The 17542-nt window shown below is 30.9% G+C and overlaps 2 protein-coding genes and 1 long non-coding RNA gene across 4 annotated transcripts; all 3 read left to right on the top strand.

The window, feature by feature from the left end:
- Positions 1-2150: 2150 nt before the first annotated feature.
- On the top strand, positions 2151-4269 carry LOC124455626. The gene is made up of 3 exons (XR_006951949.1): positions 2151-2805; positions 2973-3074; positions 4200-4269. It is a non-coding gene; the product is annotated as an uncharacterized LOC124455626 (long non-coding RNA).
- Positions 4270-6051: 1782 nt separating this feature from the next.
- Positions 6052-7649, top strand: LOC124455623. The gene is made up of 3 exons (XM_047006273.1): positions 6052-6056; positions 6434-7154; positions 7318-7649. The coding sequence occupies exons 2-3, from the start codon at positions 6651-6653 to the stop codon at positions 7528-7530; spliced, it is 717 nt and encodes a 238-aa protein (XP_046862229.1). The 5' UTR covers positions 6052-6056; positions 6434-6650; the 3' UTR covers positions 7531-7649.
- A 93-nt stretch (positions 7650-7742) lies between these two features.
- LOC124455624 (protein RNA-directed DNA methylation 3-like) lies at positions 7743-17282 on the top strand. Of its 2 annotated transcripts, XM_047006275.1 has the most exons (11): positions 7743-7886; positions 9603-9721; positions 9812-9932; positions 10426-10452; positions 11850-11870; positions 12747-12773; positions 13867-13884; positions 14666-14692; positions 15595-15624; positions 15815-15847; positions 16766-17282. In XM_047006275.1, exons 2-11 carry the CDS (start codon positions 9662-9664, stop codon positions 16795-16797), a joined length of 396 nt encoding a protein of 131 aa, XP_046862231.1. In that variant the 5' UTR covers positions 7743-7886; positions 9603-9661; the 3' UTR covers positions 16798-17282. The 2 variants fall into 2 exon arrangements, with proteins under 2 accessions (XP_046862231.1, XP_046862230.1); XM_047006274.1 differs by having other exon boundaries at positions 9603-9932.
- Positions 17283-17542: the final 260 nt, after the last annotated feature.

The following is a 17542-nucleotide window of genomic DNA, read 5'->3' as shown; positions in this document are numbered from 1 at the left end:
TGCGCGAGTATGCAATGCGAGAAAAGGCGGTTGCTAGGTTACATAACAAATCTTGAGATTTTGCTGTATTACGATTACGAAATACGAACCACCTAATAAAGCGTAAATATGAACGAATAAAACATAATATTGCAAATTGTTCGTGAAATAATGTATATCTTATGTCCAAATAGAATATTTATTGTTTTTGGGAATTTCATCTCTGCCGGGGAGTAGCGGGACCGCTAGCTACGCCACTGACTACTGAAGCTACGACGTTTTGCAGGTTGGTATAATAATACAGAATAATGATTAATGATGACTGTTAGTGGTTGTTTTTGCATGGGTTGCTAATCAGTTAATCACTATGACTATGTAGGAAGCAATGATGTAAATGTACATTTGTACAACTGAAATGTAATTAATTGATAGATTTTGCACTTTTCTTTCATTATTATATATGTATATCTGCAAAGTTATGATAATGGCGGTATATACAATTCTTCGATTCCACTAACCTGTCTTGTGTAAAGCTAAACGATTGGTTGTAAAATACAGTATTTGTATTTATTTACACGTAACAATTATAATATAGGCATTACGCTTTTTAGGCATCGATGACAAACTTTATGTATAGCGCTGATGATGCTTTACAGGACATTACATACTGTATTATCAGTCCTATATCATAAAGTGCAAAATTAAAGTTAGAAGGCTGACCTAAAGTTTTTACAATAATAGTAAAAATGAAAATGTATACAGCTGCGTAGAAACTCATATTATGGTTATGCTGTATTTGCGGTATACTAATTTGGACAAAGTTTGTGTACCTAAGTTCATCATTTTACTTGTGCTAAATAAATACAAAACAATTGCACTTATATAACCTCGATGAATGCAACGATTTTTCACCTCATGATGATAATTTTACAATTGTACGAAAAAGAACGTTCACTATTCTCACTTATAAGTTTCATTCCTTTGCGTAAGAACTAATTTATTAACGTTAATGCGCTTGGAAATGTTTTCTACGTTGCATTGTGTTCACAACCATCAGTTACTCCCATCTCTATGCTACTTTAATGCATTCAGGGCAGTTAAGAAGTGGGAGGACAGAGCAATTTGCCCCCCCCACGCCCCCGTGTTAAGGGTTCCCCAAATAAAAAAACAACGTAAACCAAAATGTAATGCGTGTCCATATTGTTAGGTTTTGCGATGTAGCCATCTATCTTTAGTATATATAGACTTACACCAACAAGTAGAGATATCACAAATAACTATTATGATCACATTTAATATTCAACGTCAATGTCTATGGTCTACGATCTATCGTACAATGGTTAAACTACTTCTATTTATACAAGATATTACATATGGATATATTTGTTTCTTTACTAAAAATGGTTAATTTACATTCAACGGAAAGCTATTAGGAACTATAAAAAATATTGTGATTATTGCACATGAGTATCTCTTAAAGTAATCATTTAGTTAGTTACACTTGACTTAATTATTTACTAATTACAGGAAGAATATGAGAGCATATCTTAACACATATGTCACGGAGAAGAGGCAACGTAATTAAATTGCTTCCCAGGCCTCTTATTTCTCTAAGCGGCCCTGAACGTATTTTTTATTGTTGCTACAGGTTATTAATGTTTTCAAATTCTTTGTTTATCTTTTTCTTATGACAGATAAACAACTGTGCGACATGCCATCAATTATGTCGCCTGATGTATCTTCTTTACCTAAAATCAACTCACGTCTTCATATTATGTTGCAAAACCAGTGCTGTAGAACTAAATTTATTAGATGGTGGGGCTCTCTTGACGTTTTTGTCAATAGTGCCTTTTAAAATTACCCATTTCAATGGTATAAGGGGGCTCCTCCCCCAATCGCCCTCCTTCTACACCAGCAAATGACATGTGTTATGACATTTTCTTCTCTAAGTTCTCCTTGAAAGAAAACTACAAGCTGGAACTTACACAGGTGTATAAAAGGAATAAAGAAAACTTATGAAACTGGAATGTACAAGGGTGAATGGAATAGTGGAACTTAGTGAGGAATGGACATGGAATGGGTGAAAATGGTTGGAACTTACATGAACTGGAATGAAGGAAACAGGGTATAAAAAAACTGAACAGTTAGGAAAACTTACACACAGGGTGTATTAAAAAAACTGGACAGTTAGGAAAACTGTTCAGTTTTAAATACTGCATTATAATTAACATTATAAGTTTACAGATTGGTAATCCAGGCATGTTTCATTGTGGAAAAGTAAAGGTTTCTCAGGATTTTTGAAAATTTATTCTATTGAGCTTTCGACTTGGTTCTTATGAAGGCTCGAAGAACGCTCAATAAAATAAATTTTCAAAAGTCCGGAGAAACCTTTACTTTTCTACAATTAACATTATATGTTTATAGTCGTTCGTTACCAAAATATATGATGTGGATTTGCCAGTGCCAAAGCTTTCCTAGTTTTGTATGAAGGAAAGCTTGAACAAAGGGAAGGTATAAGGAAGTTATCATGTGACATGATTAATGCACAGATAAAATGAAAAATCTCATGAGAATTGTGTGATATTCGCTGGTGTTGGTAATTTTAAAAGTTTTGACATCAGAAAGGTGTTACCAAGTGTCATTTGAATGCAATAGTTTCAGTCTCCTCAATCATTTATTTATCGCAACATTATTGTCCACTAAAAATGGTGACTGTATGTCATATGATGTTTTTCATGTATATTTCGGGATATATTTCAGGAAAAGAATTGGAGAAGTGTTTTAGGATGCTCTGTTTGTGATTATATCTTTAAAGCTCAAGGAAAGGTGAATGGTTTATATGTAAATTGTTGGTGATTGACATCATACACTTGTGATATATTGAGGACTATTTATATAGTTGATCAGTTTTAAGCATGTATCATGTGCCAATATATATTTGTCAAACAATAACTGCACTTTACTTTCTTAAATCAAGTATTTGCTAATTTCAGGTCAGTTTTCTTGAAGACATTCCTGTCATTGCAACATGATTTGGTTATTTCAACTGTATATTTTGTCATATTTCGTCATTGTTTATGTTGTTGAAAATGAAGGTTTGTGTTTAAATTTATCAATGATGAACTGTTATTGCAACAATGTTTTTTGTGGGGCAACTGTCATTGATCAAAACAGACTTTTGTCAGTTTTTGAATATGAATGCACTGCTCATGTATGTACTGTCTTCACTTTACTAAAGGCATGGTATTGTTTTGTGATAAACTAGGCTGAAAGGCCATTTAAGACTGGTCACGAGTGTCAGGGTGTGAAATTGTGAATTAAGGTTGAAAAGTGAATTGCAATTTTCGTTACAAGTTTGTTGAACTATCACCCTGAAATGAGAAACATACCTTGTTTCTTGTTTCTGGTATGTTGTTTTGTTTCATATCTTGCTGGACAATAGTCATAATACAGGATTGATGTAACTAAAAACAAACATTTCAAAATTGACAAAGTAGAACATTTATTATAGCTGTTAAATGTTCATGAAAGCATGAAAATATTTTCAAACTCTTAAACACTTCATGTTACGTTTGGTTAGTTATTATAGTTCACACTTGTCATCAGTATCTTTATGTTCTATGTAATTCCGACATACTCAGTTTGGTTATGTCAATTGCACTATGCACCATCTTTAATTTTCTGAATGTTTGAAACTTTGTCGACTCTGTTTGCTTTGACTTTAAAGCATTTTACTACGACAGGTAGACACAAGAACAGGGAAATTTTTTCCAATTCTAAAAATCATGAAAAAACCACGACTTCTTACAGTTTTTAAGATGAAAATAATAAAATTAAAATTATAGCGTGTTGATGAGATTTAAAAATTTAGATAAAATATAAAGTTTTTTAGATTTTTGTATTTACCGCGTGTTTAGTGCATCGTAAGTGGTCGAAAGTGATTTTAGGAATTGCGACATGTCAATTCATATCCTCATGATTAGAGTATAAGAATTAAGTACTGGGTGATTCTGCCGTCGCTTGTGCGACATTTACACTGTGATTCTATAGTTATTCCCGACTTAAAGCTTAGACAAAAATAAATGCATTACAAATTAACACACTGTGGAAAAATATTTGGCTTTTAATATTCATGTACATTTTATATGTTGGTGATATTAGTCAAATCATATCTGAATGTAAATTTTAGACCTTCAAAATAGAAATAATTTCTTTTGCAGACAATTTTCAAGGAAAAAGCCTCAACATGGTGAACATAAACATCAAAAAACTGACTTATGAAATATCTCGAGTAGGATGTGTTCGCTGTTAAATTCTGTGAAATTAAAGGTATTTTGATAAGCCTTGAGACAAACACTAATAAAGACGATATCAGTCACTATAGAAGATTTTATTATTGTCGTTGGCTCCATCAATGCAGCAATCTTTACTCAATAAAACCCATGTTGCGAATCGTGAAGGTGGAAAAATTTCATTTTAGGCCATGTAGGCTGTTGAAACTTCGTTTTCTTTAAATAAAGTTTGAAGGATATTTGCGATTATGAAAGATCAAATCTGCAACACAAACTTAAAGATGCTCAAAGTTACTTTACAACTTTAGTACTTAACCATCACTTAGTTTATATTTCTTTTGATAACGTAAATGTTTTACATTATTTCTCAGCTTAAACTTTATCGTTTCGTGTAGGTGACGTAGCTAATTTTTTTTCCCGATGACGTGTATTTAACGAGGACCATGTTGTGAAATGTACGCCTAACCTGGAGTTTCATGAAAACAAAAAAACAGGAAAGCAACGATGGAAACATTGATGATAATTATGGAGGATATGTGAATTTAAGGACCAATGTTCCATGACTTAAAGAAAGAGTTTACAGCCAATAAACACACTGTTGAGAAGGTGTACTATGTTGGTCAACATGGTTATGATGTGTTTAATGTTCAAAACCAACAACTGTTCTTACTGTGAGAACTTTTGATCTACTAAGAAAGTCGAACTATTACAGGTCAGTACTTGTACATCAAACTTTAAACATTAAACTAGACTTTGCTGAATTCTTATTTTTATGTGAAAATCTTCCACCGTTCGGCGTACATGTTGTTTTTCCTTAACAAAGGAAATATGAAATGATTTCATCGTCTATTAACGATAACTATTATGGTTAATAATCTTGTTTCGTAGTTTCGTACTGCGTATGTATGAAATGACTTTTCATTTTTCTTGCCGGTGTCCGAAGCCTGATGTGTGAGTCTGCAAATCTAAACCTTTAATTCAAAGATCGAAAACTTTCACTAAAAATTTATCAGAAAATGCTTCGTTTCGAATCGGCAAATTTCGTGTTTCTATCCACTTTTCTTGAACATGGATGAATGTGCAATATTGCAAAGAATATGGCTACTTTCACATTTTGAAGACTGAAAAAAGGATATCTTTTCTACGTTAATATTTACTTGTTGAATTGAGTCTCCACAATGAATGCGCGGAATAATAAAGGAGAATTTAAGATCTGTTTCTGCTTGGCACTGCTATTGGTTTATCTGTTTTTCAAACTTTAATGTTCTTTTTTTAGAGAGAATTATTTCAAGATATTTTTTCGAGAGGTAAGTTGTTAACACAATTTTGTTTAAGATTCTGTAGAAAATATTGAAAACTGTAGTCTATATTACACCGGCTGAAAAGAAAATGGTGGTCACATCCCAGATGTTTGGCAATTGCTACCAACTCTATAATCACCGTTATCGTAACTGCGTAAAAGCACCATTGATAAAGCGCATTTATTAAAAACAATAATTTTTTTTTGATAAACATGTTTTAACATCTCATGATCATCAACAACCTGTTGTTGCTGTGAGAACATTTGATCATCCAGGAAAGTCGAATTATTACAGGTCAGTTGCACTACCGTAGGTCAGCAATACTATTATAGGTCAGTTGTACTACCACAGGTCAGTTATACTATTACAGGTCAGTTGTACTACCACAGGGCAGTTATACTATTACAGGTGAGTTGTACTACCACAGGTCAGTTATACTATTACAGGTCAGTTCTACTACCACAGGGCAGTTATACTATTACAGGTCAGTTGTACTACCACAGGGCAGTTATACTATTACAGGTCAGTTGTACTACCACAGAGCAGTTATACTATTACAGGTCAGTTCTACTACCACAGGGCAGTTATACTATTACAGGTCAGTTGTACTACCACAGAGCAGTTATACTATTATAGATCAGTTGTACTACCACAGGGCAGTTATACTATTACAGGTCAGTTGTACTACCACAGAGCAGTTATACTATTACAGATCAGTTGTACTATAAGTCAATTTTACACGTAATCCTACTCTGACATTTATTCACTTCCAATGACTTACTATGCTTAATTTTATCAAACACACACGTTGCCTTCTCCTTTGGTTTTTAAAATTTCTAAAATTACCATTGCTCTTTGTAGACAAAGGAGATCGTTGCCAAGAAACCACTCAAGACTGAACTACAAAAAATCTTTTAAATCTTCGACGACTCGCAGACGAAAACCTTTACCATCTTCCTGGACAATAAACCTTCGAAATTCGCCGTCAAGACATGAAAATTATAAATGTGTTCACTCTTATTACTTACCACCTAGAAGAAAAGCCAAATATCAAGGCTCAACTCGTACACAAGATTACATGAATCACGAAATGAAAGTTTGTGAAGCTAAAAGTCATGGTTCTGGTAATAGTAAAAGATACATTGTTGAAAACCTTTCAAAACTATCCCATGCTAAAAATGCTAAAACCTCGACTTATTACAAAATTTCTGGTCGATCACAACTCAGCTCACATTCGGATGCGTCAGAAGTAGATTATAAATCATCGCCTGTCCTTCACGACCAAATTAAGGATCAAAATTTTCAAGCAATTTATTCCGACAAAAAGTGGGAAGAGAAATCACATAACCCAGAAATCATGTCCATTGTCAGTGGCAGTGAGTTTTCTGAATTCTTACCCACTCCTCCACGGCCAAGCGACAGCCAATCACATATCTCTACGGATGGATATTCCCGTGGTAGTTACAAATCATTTAAAAACAAACTTGAAAGAAACGTTAAAGAAAACAGGGAGGTTGTTGTTGAAGACAGAAGTCAATCAGATCAAGAAAAACATAATGAATCATTTGAAGAAACTTTAGAGGTGTTTATATGTAAAATAAAGTAAATGTATTTGATGTTTCATTTGTTTGTCCTTGCACTGCTATGGGTCTATTCTATTTACTTAACTTAAGTTTCAAAAATCTTTCACATCATTGCTTTATATTGTCTTCTATCATACAACATTTTCTATTTTCTATAAACAGCGTTTACGATATGGTGAGACGCGTGAGAGGAATGGAAACGAAAGCAGAAAAAACGTCGGTTCATTTAATAAAGAGACGAGCAGTTGGTCGTGGACTCATAATGACAGCGGTTTTAGAAAGAAACATCATGTGCCAATAAATGGTGTGCAAGTCCTACCACTAGAACCAGTTTTTATTCAGTTTGAAAATAGCGACGAGGAGAAAGAAAATTGAAGTTGAATGATTTATTAACAAGCTATTTTAGACTTATAAATGGTTCACTTTATATGGTGAATTTACTATCTATGTAATATCTTTCTATTTATTTTTCATACATTTGAAGGACATTTAAATCCACAAATTATTCATTCTCCCCCCTCCCCCCCATGGAGAACATAAAGCATTTTTTCAAAAAAAATGTACTTCCTACTGTTATTTTGAAATTTCTACATTGTTAAAATAATCTTTTTTATGACGACATTGCAATCAAGGCGTTATTATTGATGTTTCTTACCTGACGGAAAACGTTATAGAAATACACTTGTTGAAATACCTATTGGAGACTGTGATCGGAGATCAGTGGCTTATCTGTAAGTTTACCTGACTTTGTTGTATTGTATTCTTTACATGATTAAAGGCTGATATTCTTTAAAAATACTTGAGTTTGTGATTTTTTTTATGGTGTATATATTAACAACGTTAAGAAAATTATATTGCGTCAGACGTTAATTTTCATTGCCGAAAGTTTGTTTATGTAACTTATTTATATCTCCCTTTACAAATACTCCGATTTAATGTAGAAGTAAAGGTTTTCTATCCATCACGCAAAAAACATAAAGTTTGTAGGCAGTAACTATACGGACTAAAACAATTCTATAACATTAGAGTGTTTTTTTTTGCTGCGTTTTTAATCACAACTAAACTTCATACATACAGAATCTCGACAGTGTTATATTTAACGTTTTCACGAAGCTTTAGCTTTGTTAGCGTGTATACTTTCTCTTCTTCATGACAATTTTATGAACTACGTTGGCGGAAGTGGACACGCAAGCAAATTGTATTATGAGGAATATAATTCTTGAGAAAACTGTTCTTGGTGTTGTCTAAATTAATTTTTTCATTTATGATATGTATATAAACCATTTTGCATTGATATTTTAAATATTGTCATTCGTGAACATTTTCATAAAATGATTTAACAAGAAGCGATTGCTTGTCTTCGATTAGCTCATCGTACATTCCATTTTCAATATTTTGGCGGTGGAGAGCGCATAGTTTCAGTCTAATGTATGTTTTAAAGAGTAGCAATATTCCTATAGTCTTTGTGAACGTTAAGTAAATTACAACGATTGCAAACATTGAGGATTATCGTTGATTGACTTCATATATACGTTAATGTTTGAAAAACGAAAGAAATAAAACTTACCGGTTCATTAAATGCACCATGCTAAGCAAAACAAGAATGATGAGAATTTTAAAATGACTTGTTCTCTCGCAGTCGGATATGAATGCAATATGAATACGATAAAAATAATTTATGTTTTTATTAATTATCTTTTCTTTTATGGCAAAGAAATGTATTGCAACGCAGCTTTCAATAGATTTTACACTGTCTTAAAGTTTTTGTTTGAAGTAAATTGATTTAATCTTTATCTCTAACATCTGCATTCTTCAAAAATTATCATTTTCCTATCCAAGTAAAAACATCTTTCTTTTACTGCTGGGATAATGACGATATTGAAAATCATATTTATCGTTCAAATGATCATGACGTTTCTAAATTGTTGTTAAGTTTCGATTGTTTTCATAAAGTTGGCAAGTCTTTGAACAAGCATGGTTTGTTGAAAATAATGTTAAGTGTGTGTTGTTTTTATACACTTACAGGAAAATTGTGCCGTCTAAAGTTGGCAATTTTTTGAACTAGCATGGTTTATTGAAAAAAACAAAGATTGACATCAGTGGCTTAGCTAGACTAAAACAACTAGTCGTGCTGTTGCGATTGTAAACATGAATTACTAAAATGATTGGTGCTAACATAAGTCGGTGTTGCCATTATGGTTGATGCACTCCGAGATATTTTAAAATCGATCACATCTAAATTCTCAAAATTTTTTGAACTAGCATGGTTTATTGAAAAAAACAAAGATTGACATTTACTAATTCATATGTTTTCGTGTAGAAGTCTTGCTATCACAAACAAAATTTTAATTTTTTAACATTAAAATGGTACTGTTCATTCTGATATCTTTTAAGATTTCTCCAGTTTTTCTGTGAACGCAAATAAATGTCTGTTTGTTCGTTCACAGAATTAAAGACTCGACATTTTCATAGCATTCTGTGACTCCACAAACTCGACAAATACAAAATGGATACGAAAGACTCGAGCATTTCAGAAATGATCGTCAAAGACTCGGGAATTTTGGAAATTGGCACCAAGGACTCGGGAATTTCGGAAATTGGCACCAAGGACTCGGGAATTTCGGAAATTGGCACCAAAGACTCGGGAATTTTGGAAATTGGCACCAAGGACTCGGGAATTTCGGAAATTGGCACCAAGGACTCGGGAATTTCGGAAATTGGCACCAAGGACTCGGGAATTTCGGAAATTGGCACCAAAGACTCGGGAATTTCAAAAGGTAACGCAAAAACACTCTATTATTTAATTTAATAGGTAAATTATATTGCCGACACTTCACGACACTATTTATTCGTGTATCATAATATGAACATTCTTTTGTCAATAGTCTGTAACTGATGTTCATTTCGTGGAGATTGATAACATTTACTTAACTGAAGCCAAAATTATTTTCAATGTATACATTCATGTGCTACATTGTAATTTTGTTTTGTACCTTTCAATTGATTTTACCACATGCAGTTTTCTGTTATCCCAGTCCATCTGTCTCTACAGTTCTAAATAAAGTCACAGTAGTCATGAATATTTTTACGCTCGATTTTATATAATTGTAGTCAGAGAACTCAGAATACGATATGACTAATTTATGTTTGTATTAATTATCTCTTCTGTTAATTTGTCATAAATTTTTCTGAAAATGAGATAATCATAAATTACTTGTTGAACCTGTCATGTGTAAGAGAGAAATGACTGTTTATTTTTCAATTTTACAGGGTCTAGCCTTTCTAAGCTGCTTGAAGGTAAATACTAAAAACAATACTTATGACAAATGTTTTTGGGCAATTTTCTCTAAATGAGTCAAACTGTCACCATAAAACGTATAAATGTGCATAATATTATTTTCATTGGTATTTTTCACATTGCAAATGGAAAGGAGGCTTTGTTCTAAATAGTCACGGTTGTATAGTACGGGGTGTCATCAATATTTTTACACTCCTCGACTTATAATTGTGGTCAAAGAGCTCTAAATTGTTTTATTTTTCATTCTTACTATTACGATTCAATGCGTTCCAACTCAAAATTCTGATGTCTGAATTTCGCTGTCATTATTAAAAATCAGGTTTTTACGACAGTAAAATTAGAATAATTGAATAAAGCTCATTATTTTTAAGAAAATATGTTGTCCCTAACCATATCCTTGCAATTTTTTAGCGATAAGAAAATCAGTTGTAAATTAATTAATATTTCATTCCGTAAATATTGAAATATTATTTTCTTGAAGGTCACGAGATTTACTGATGATGAATCTTCATATATAAAGCATAACTAGCAAAAATATTTCATTGCATGAACAATAACCTCCATTGTTGTTAATGAAGTTTAGTATTATAAAAACTACGAAACAAGCTATTATTGTTTCTTTACCCGAAGTAATAATCCAACTATAAACGACCACAATTATTAACTTTGATGATAAAACCACGAAAGTTTGCCACATTACTATAACTTCTCCAGTAGTATATTTTATGGATAAGGTTAGCTTAAAGATGTTATCGAATAATGTGCATGTCATGAATAATCAACATGGAAACGTTGCTTCTTAAATAACTCCACTTTTAATGTTTTTCACTGTTACATGTTATTTATTGTAACTTTGCCTCTTTTCCTGTAAAAATATAATACTCATAGTGCATACCCAGGCCTGCATGCATGTGGTCCAAAATCAGTCTGGGTGTTTTCATACACTTGCATTTCCTCTTAGTAAATACCTTTAAACAAGGGCAAAGCTACTACAAATTATTATATCGTTTGACACTCTACATACATGTAATATAATCACTATATTGAAAAAAAATTACTTTTTTTTTACATTCACGCAACTAAAATACGATTGGTGTGTTAAAGTTTTATTTTATACTTCTCTCTCAACTTGTTTACCCAGAAAAAATTCAAATATTCGAGTTTATTATTGGCTAAGCGATTAAAATTTTATAATTTTAAGTTTGCGAAAACCGCAGGACAGTTAGACGATAGTGTTACTAAATTAGAGAAGTGTTAATTAATTATTTGAAGTTATTATGTGTCTATAGAGTCTTACAGGTTATTCGTCTGTTATATGTTATGAGTTTATGAACAATGAAATAGTTAGTTTGACCTACAATGTGTAAGTTGAAAAATGTCTTTTTTTCTGTTGCAGATGAGAGTTGTCGATATACAGGTTAGTATGGTTGTGTAATTAACTATTGACGAATGCTTATTGATAATTTATATATGAAAAATTGTTTTGTAATGTGAAAGTAAAATTTACTCAAATTTTCATTGCTGTCTTGCATGCGTCAAACAATCTTTATATAATCTCTCAAAGTTTTTACGATATTTTCCCATAAATCAGCGCAGAACTTTTTAGGAGTAAAGGATATATTTTAAATTTACGTTGATGCAACTGAAGTATGATTGTTACTTGACGTTCTATTTTGTACTTCTCTCTCCTCTCGTTTACCCAAGAAACATTCTCTTATTTGAGTTTATTCGTCTCTAAATATTTAAATTTTACAATTTTTAAATGTGCCAGTTAATTTTTCATTTGTAAACGGTAAAATATTGCTTTAAAGAGTTTTTTGCAAGTATTTTGGATATATTTCGTCTTTACGCTAAATATCAGCAGATTTTTTGTTTTCATTAAAGCAAACGCGATACCTTACGAGGTCTACCGAAATGCATCGATCATTTAATTTATCTTAATGTTGGTTTTCAACAGTTCTTTTTAAAAACATATACCAAGGTCATAGTTGTAATTTACCATGGTAAATATGCTCTTTTTAAAGCAGTATTTAGTTTTCTTACCACAACCAAAGCTTTGTTTTATAAAACTTAAAAATTGTATTGTTTTCATTGTTTTGTTTTTATGTATAATCATAAAACATCCTTATGTTAATTTTGTTTATGGTTGTTTATGACTGTTTATGTTCACTATATCCAAAGTTAATTCATTTTAAGAGGTTTTTCGTCTGTTATATATTCTGAATTTCGTAACAATAAGATAGTCATTTAGACCTCTAATTTGTAAGTTGACAAATAATGTCTTTTTTTTCAGTTGCAGATGCTGGTCGTCGAAGTTTAGGTTAGTATGGTTGTGTAATTAACTATTGACGAATGCTTATTGATATTGCATAAATGAAAAATTGTTTTGTATTGTGAAAGTAAAATTTACTCAAATTTTCATTGCTGTCTTGCATGCGTTAAACAATCTTTATATAATCTCTCAAAGTTTTTACGATATTTGCCCATAAATCAGCGCAGAAATTTTTGGGAGTAAAGGATATATTTTAAATTTACGTTGATGCAACTGAAGTATGATTGTTACTTGACGTTTTATTTTGTACTTCTCTCTCCTATTGTTTGCCCGGGAAACATTCTGTTATTTGAGTTTATTCGTCTCTAAGTATTAAAATTTTACAATTTTAAAATGTGTCAGTTAACTTTTTTAACCAATTACTTTTACAAAGTAGAGTTATATGTTGTTTTGTTAGGTATCATATTTGGTATTATTATTTACTATGTAAGCAATGTTGAATTTGTTGCGTTCTTAAATAACTCCATTTTTAATGTTTTCACTGTTACATGTTATTTATTGTAACTTTGCCTCTTTTCCTGTAAAAATAAAATACTCATAGTGCATACCCAGGCCTGCATGCATGTGTTCAAAAATTAATCTAGGTGTTTTTATACAATAGTGGTGTCCCACAGTTAAATACGTTTAAACAAAGGAAAAACAACTACAAGTTATTATATCGTTCGACGCTGTACATACATGTAATATAATCACTGTATTGAAGACAAATTAATTTTTTTCCATTCACTCAACTAAAATACGAATGGTGCGTTAAACTTCTATTTTGTATATTTCTCTATTCTTTCGTTTACTCAGTGAATATTCAAATACCCGAATTTATTCTTCGCTAAGTGATTAAAATTTTACAATTTTAAGTTTGTGTTAACCTGAGGACAGTTTGACAATAGTATGGTCATACAATTTACTAATTTTGATAATGTTTATTGTTATGTGTCTTTGTTTTTAGTAAATTGGAGAAAGTTAATTAATTTTATGAAGTTTATATATGTCTATACAGTTATAAGTTTTTTAACAATAAGATAGTCAAGTAAGCCTGTCTTGTTTTAGTGTTAAAATAATATTTGTTTTTCTTTATTTGCAGAACTTTTGCAGCGGAACGGTTTGTATGGTTATGCGTGTTTTGCCTATATAACAATGTATTAGTAAAGAATAGTTTTAATAATAAAAAGTTATTTTCCCCCCTCAATAAGAGGTTCTATAAAAAAATCACATAACCAATATTCTTTTTTGCAAAATTAAACATTATTTTCATTACAAATGAAATTTGCATTAATGCAACTGAAATAGCTACAATATATTTTGTGCTTTTCAGGTGTCGACCTTCATGTATGTAGATGAAATTTTAAATTTTTGTTTACTCATCCCTAAGTATAAAATTTTACTATTTTAATTATGTAATAACCCGTGAATATACAATAAGACGTTTTCCCTGTTTTTACCATTCTATACTTTTGTTCAAAAACATCTATCCTGAAAACCATTTTTTTGAAAAATGTCTTTTAAATCAATTAGTTATTTTCTATTTTTTAAAAATGTATTTTTTACTTCAATTGCATGTCTCTAGACTATAACTATAGGTACCAAATGTATTCTCCAGAAAAAAAGGGTTTTAATTTTTTTCTCCATAAACGTAGGAGGCATTAATTTATTTGTCTTTTGCAACTGCATGTATAACTTACAATGTACTAATGATAAAATTTGTTTCATTTACAATCATGTTTAGAAGTAAGCATAATTCAATTTTTTATAATGAAATACCTATATTAAGCCAGACGTTTTTAACGGTTCTTTTTGCACTTCCCTGTTAAGTTCTAAATCAGGTATATCTTGTGTAAAAGTAAAAATAAAATTGTTTTTCTTTTTTTGTTTTGATAATACAGAAGAGGAGGAAAGAATACGTAGTGAAGGTTGGTATTTTCATGCAGACTAATTACGGTTTAGGGTATTTTAGGTTTGACAATATACACAGTTTAGAACAAAATTGGAAAGTAAAATACAACTGCTACGTTTTTGAAGCTCTTTTGCACTCATTTTATAGTCTACTAATCATTTGAGAATTGTCTATGATTAAAAAGCTTACGCCATACCATCAATTTGTAACCACAATATAACTAGTAATTATTGTTTCTCTACTAGACGTAAAATTGGCAGCTATGAACAACCACAACTATTAACTTTAATGATAAAACCATGAAACTTTGCTACAGTACCATAACTTCTCCAGTGCTATATTTTGTAGATATGGTTAGCTTAAATGTGTTATCTAATAATGTGCACATTATGAAAAATCTACATGGAAATGGGGCTGTTTAAATAAGCCACTTCTATAAGTCTTTATTTAAAACTTTTTTCACTTTTTATGGTTACATCAGTCATGTTTTTCTCTCTAACATGTACGTATGTATTGTAATTTTGTCTCTTTTCTGATAGTGCAAGAAAAATTAGTTGTTTTTTTACATTCTTACAACTAACATGCCATTGCTTCGGTTAAGTTCTTTTTTTGGACGTCTTTATCCGTTTGTTTACGCAAGGAAAATTCAATTATCCGAGTTCATTGTTCCCTAAGTATTAAAAGTTTACGATTTCAATTTAGTGATAACCCGAGGACAGTTTGACGATATTATAATAATAATATGCATTATAATAATATCTCACTTAGCTCGCATGGTAAAAGCAAAATTCTGATATTTGAGATTGTGTGTCTTAAGAAAATTACAATTTCATATAATGATAACTGTAAATCAGTCGAACTGTCAAGTGTAAACGTAAGCATAATGTTGATTTCATTGTTTATTTTTTTATAATGTAGAAATGACTATTACTCAAAATCTGTTTGAAGGTTGGTATCGTCCTGCAGTATATTACAAAAATAATGAAAGTTGATGCTTAAATTATTTTTTACTTCTCTCTTACCTCGTAATTCGTATGACGAAGGAAAAATTCAAATATCTGAGTTTGTTTTCCTTATGAATATTTTAGTTTTATTATAAAGATTTTCAAAAATCAAATTGTCTATTTTTATACTGTAGAAAAGGGAAAGGAAAGAGAACGACATTCTAATGGTTAGTATAGTCATGCAGTTATGATAATGATGAATGTTTAAAAGAAAGGAAAAAAATTCGAGGTTTGATGACATTTTTGACGTTAAATGTTCATACCACAGAAAGCAAGCTCATTGTAAGTTTGCGTTATAACGTAGAGCATATTAGTAATTCGGATTAATTATACATGTTTAAAGTGCTATGAAACGAAAATTTTGACAATTTTTGCCATAAATCAGTGCAGCACTTTTTATGAGGAAATGAATTATTTTAAGTTTACGTTGATGCAACTAAAATAGGGTTGTTACTTGACGTTCATTATTGTACTTCTCTCTCCTCTCGTTTACCCAGGAAACATTCTGTTATTTGAGTTTATTCGTCTCTAAGTAATAAAATTTTACAGTTTTAAGATGCTTCAGTTAACCATTCATTAGTAAACGAAAAAACACTGCTGTAAAGAGTACTTTTTCTGTTGTTTTAGATATATTTTGTCTTTACTATAACTATCAACAGATTTTTTGTTTTCATTAAAGCAGACGCGATACCTTACGATGTCTACTGAAATGCATCGATCATTTAATTTATCTTAATGTTGGTTTTAACAGTTTTTTTTAAAAACATATACCAAGATTATAGTTGTAATTTACCATGGTAAATATGCTCTTCAAAGCAGTATTTAGTTCTCTTACCACAAGCAAGGTTTTGTTTTATAAACTTAAAAATTGTATTGTTTTCATTGTTATGTTTTTATGTATAATCATGAAATATCCTTATGTTAATTTTGTTTATGGTTGTTTATGCCTGTTTATGTTCACTTTATCCAAAGTTAATTAATTTTAAGATGTTGTTCGTCTGTTATATATTATGAGTTTATGAACAATAAGATAGTCATTTTGACGTATAATGTGTAAGTTGAAAAATAATGTCTTTTTTTTTCAGTTGCAGATTTGAATCGTCGACTTTATGATTAGTATGGTCGTGTAATTAACTATTGACAAATGCTTATTGATAATGCATAAATAAAAAATTGTTTTGTAGTGTGAAAGTACAATTTACTCACATTGTCATTGCTGTTTTGCATGTGTTAAACAATCTTTATATAATCTCTCACGTTTTTTACGATATTTGCCCATAAATCAGCGCAGCACTTTTTAGGAGTCAAGGATATATTTTAAATTTACTTTGACGTTCTATTTTGTACTTCTCTCACCTCTCGTTTGCCCAGGAAACATTCTGTTATTTGAGTTTATTCGTCTCTAAGTATTAAAATTTTACAATTTTTGTTAATATTTAGCAAAATCATTCGGTTTGAGCAAACATTTATTTAATGTAGTGAGCTAATTTAATAAGAAGATTAATACAAAACTATAATCGTAACTAACTACTCAGAGGAATGTCAATAGTTTATACATACAAAGATATCACGTGACTAAATAAACTGAACTATATATGTGAATATGAACTAGCGTTCTATTTTTCGTATAGTGATGCAGTATAATCCTTAACACTCCCTCTCGAAAAATATGAACTGTAACTAATCAATTAAACATTTAAAGAGTTCTTCTAACTTTCATGAGTTCTCTCATACTTTGAAATTTCGTCTTCCCTAATGGTTTGGTCAACAAATCTGCTAGCATTTCATCTGTAGGACAATAGTCAAGACGTATTTCTTTATTGGATACTCTATCACGGATATAATGACATTTGATATCGATA

Source organism: Xenia sp. Carnegie-2017, unplaced genomic scaffold (genome assembly GCF_021976095.1).
Source record: "Xenia sp. Carnegie-2017 unplaced genomic scaffold, XeniaSp_v1 HiC_scaffold_4, whole genome shotgun sequence".
Lineage (NCBI taxonomy): Eukaryota > Metazoa > Cnidaria > Anthozoa > Malacalcyonacea > Xeniidae > Xenia > Xenia sp. Carnegie-2017.
Note: the sequence above shows the minus strand (reverse complement) of the source record. Positions and strands in the feature narration are given on the sequence as shown.

Coding starts and splice junctions, on each gene's coding strand:
- LOC124455623 (XM_047006273.1), top strand. CDS start 6,651: ATGAATCACGAAATGAAAGTTTGTGAAGCTAAAAGTCATGGTTCTGGT. Junction 7,155..7,317: donor CATTTGAAGAAACTTTAGAG/GTGTTTATATGT, acceptor TTCTATAAACAG/CGTTTACGATATGGTGAGAC.
- LOC124455624 (XM_047006274.1), top strand. CDS start 9,662: ATGGATACGAAAGACTCGAGCATTTCAGAAATGATCGTCAAAGACTCG. Junction 10,453..11,849: donor CCTTTCTAAGCTGCTTGAAG/GTAAATACTAAA, acceptor TTTCTGTTGCAG/ATGAGAGTTGTCGATATACA. Junction 14,693..15,594: donor GGAAAGAATACGTAGTGAAG/GTTGGTATTTTC, acceptor TTTATAATGTAG/AAATGACTATTACTCAAAAT.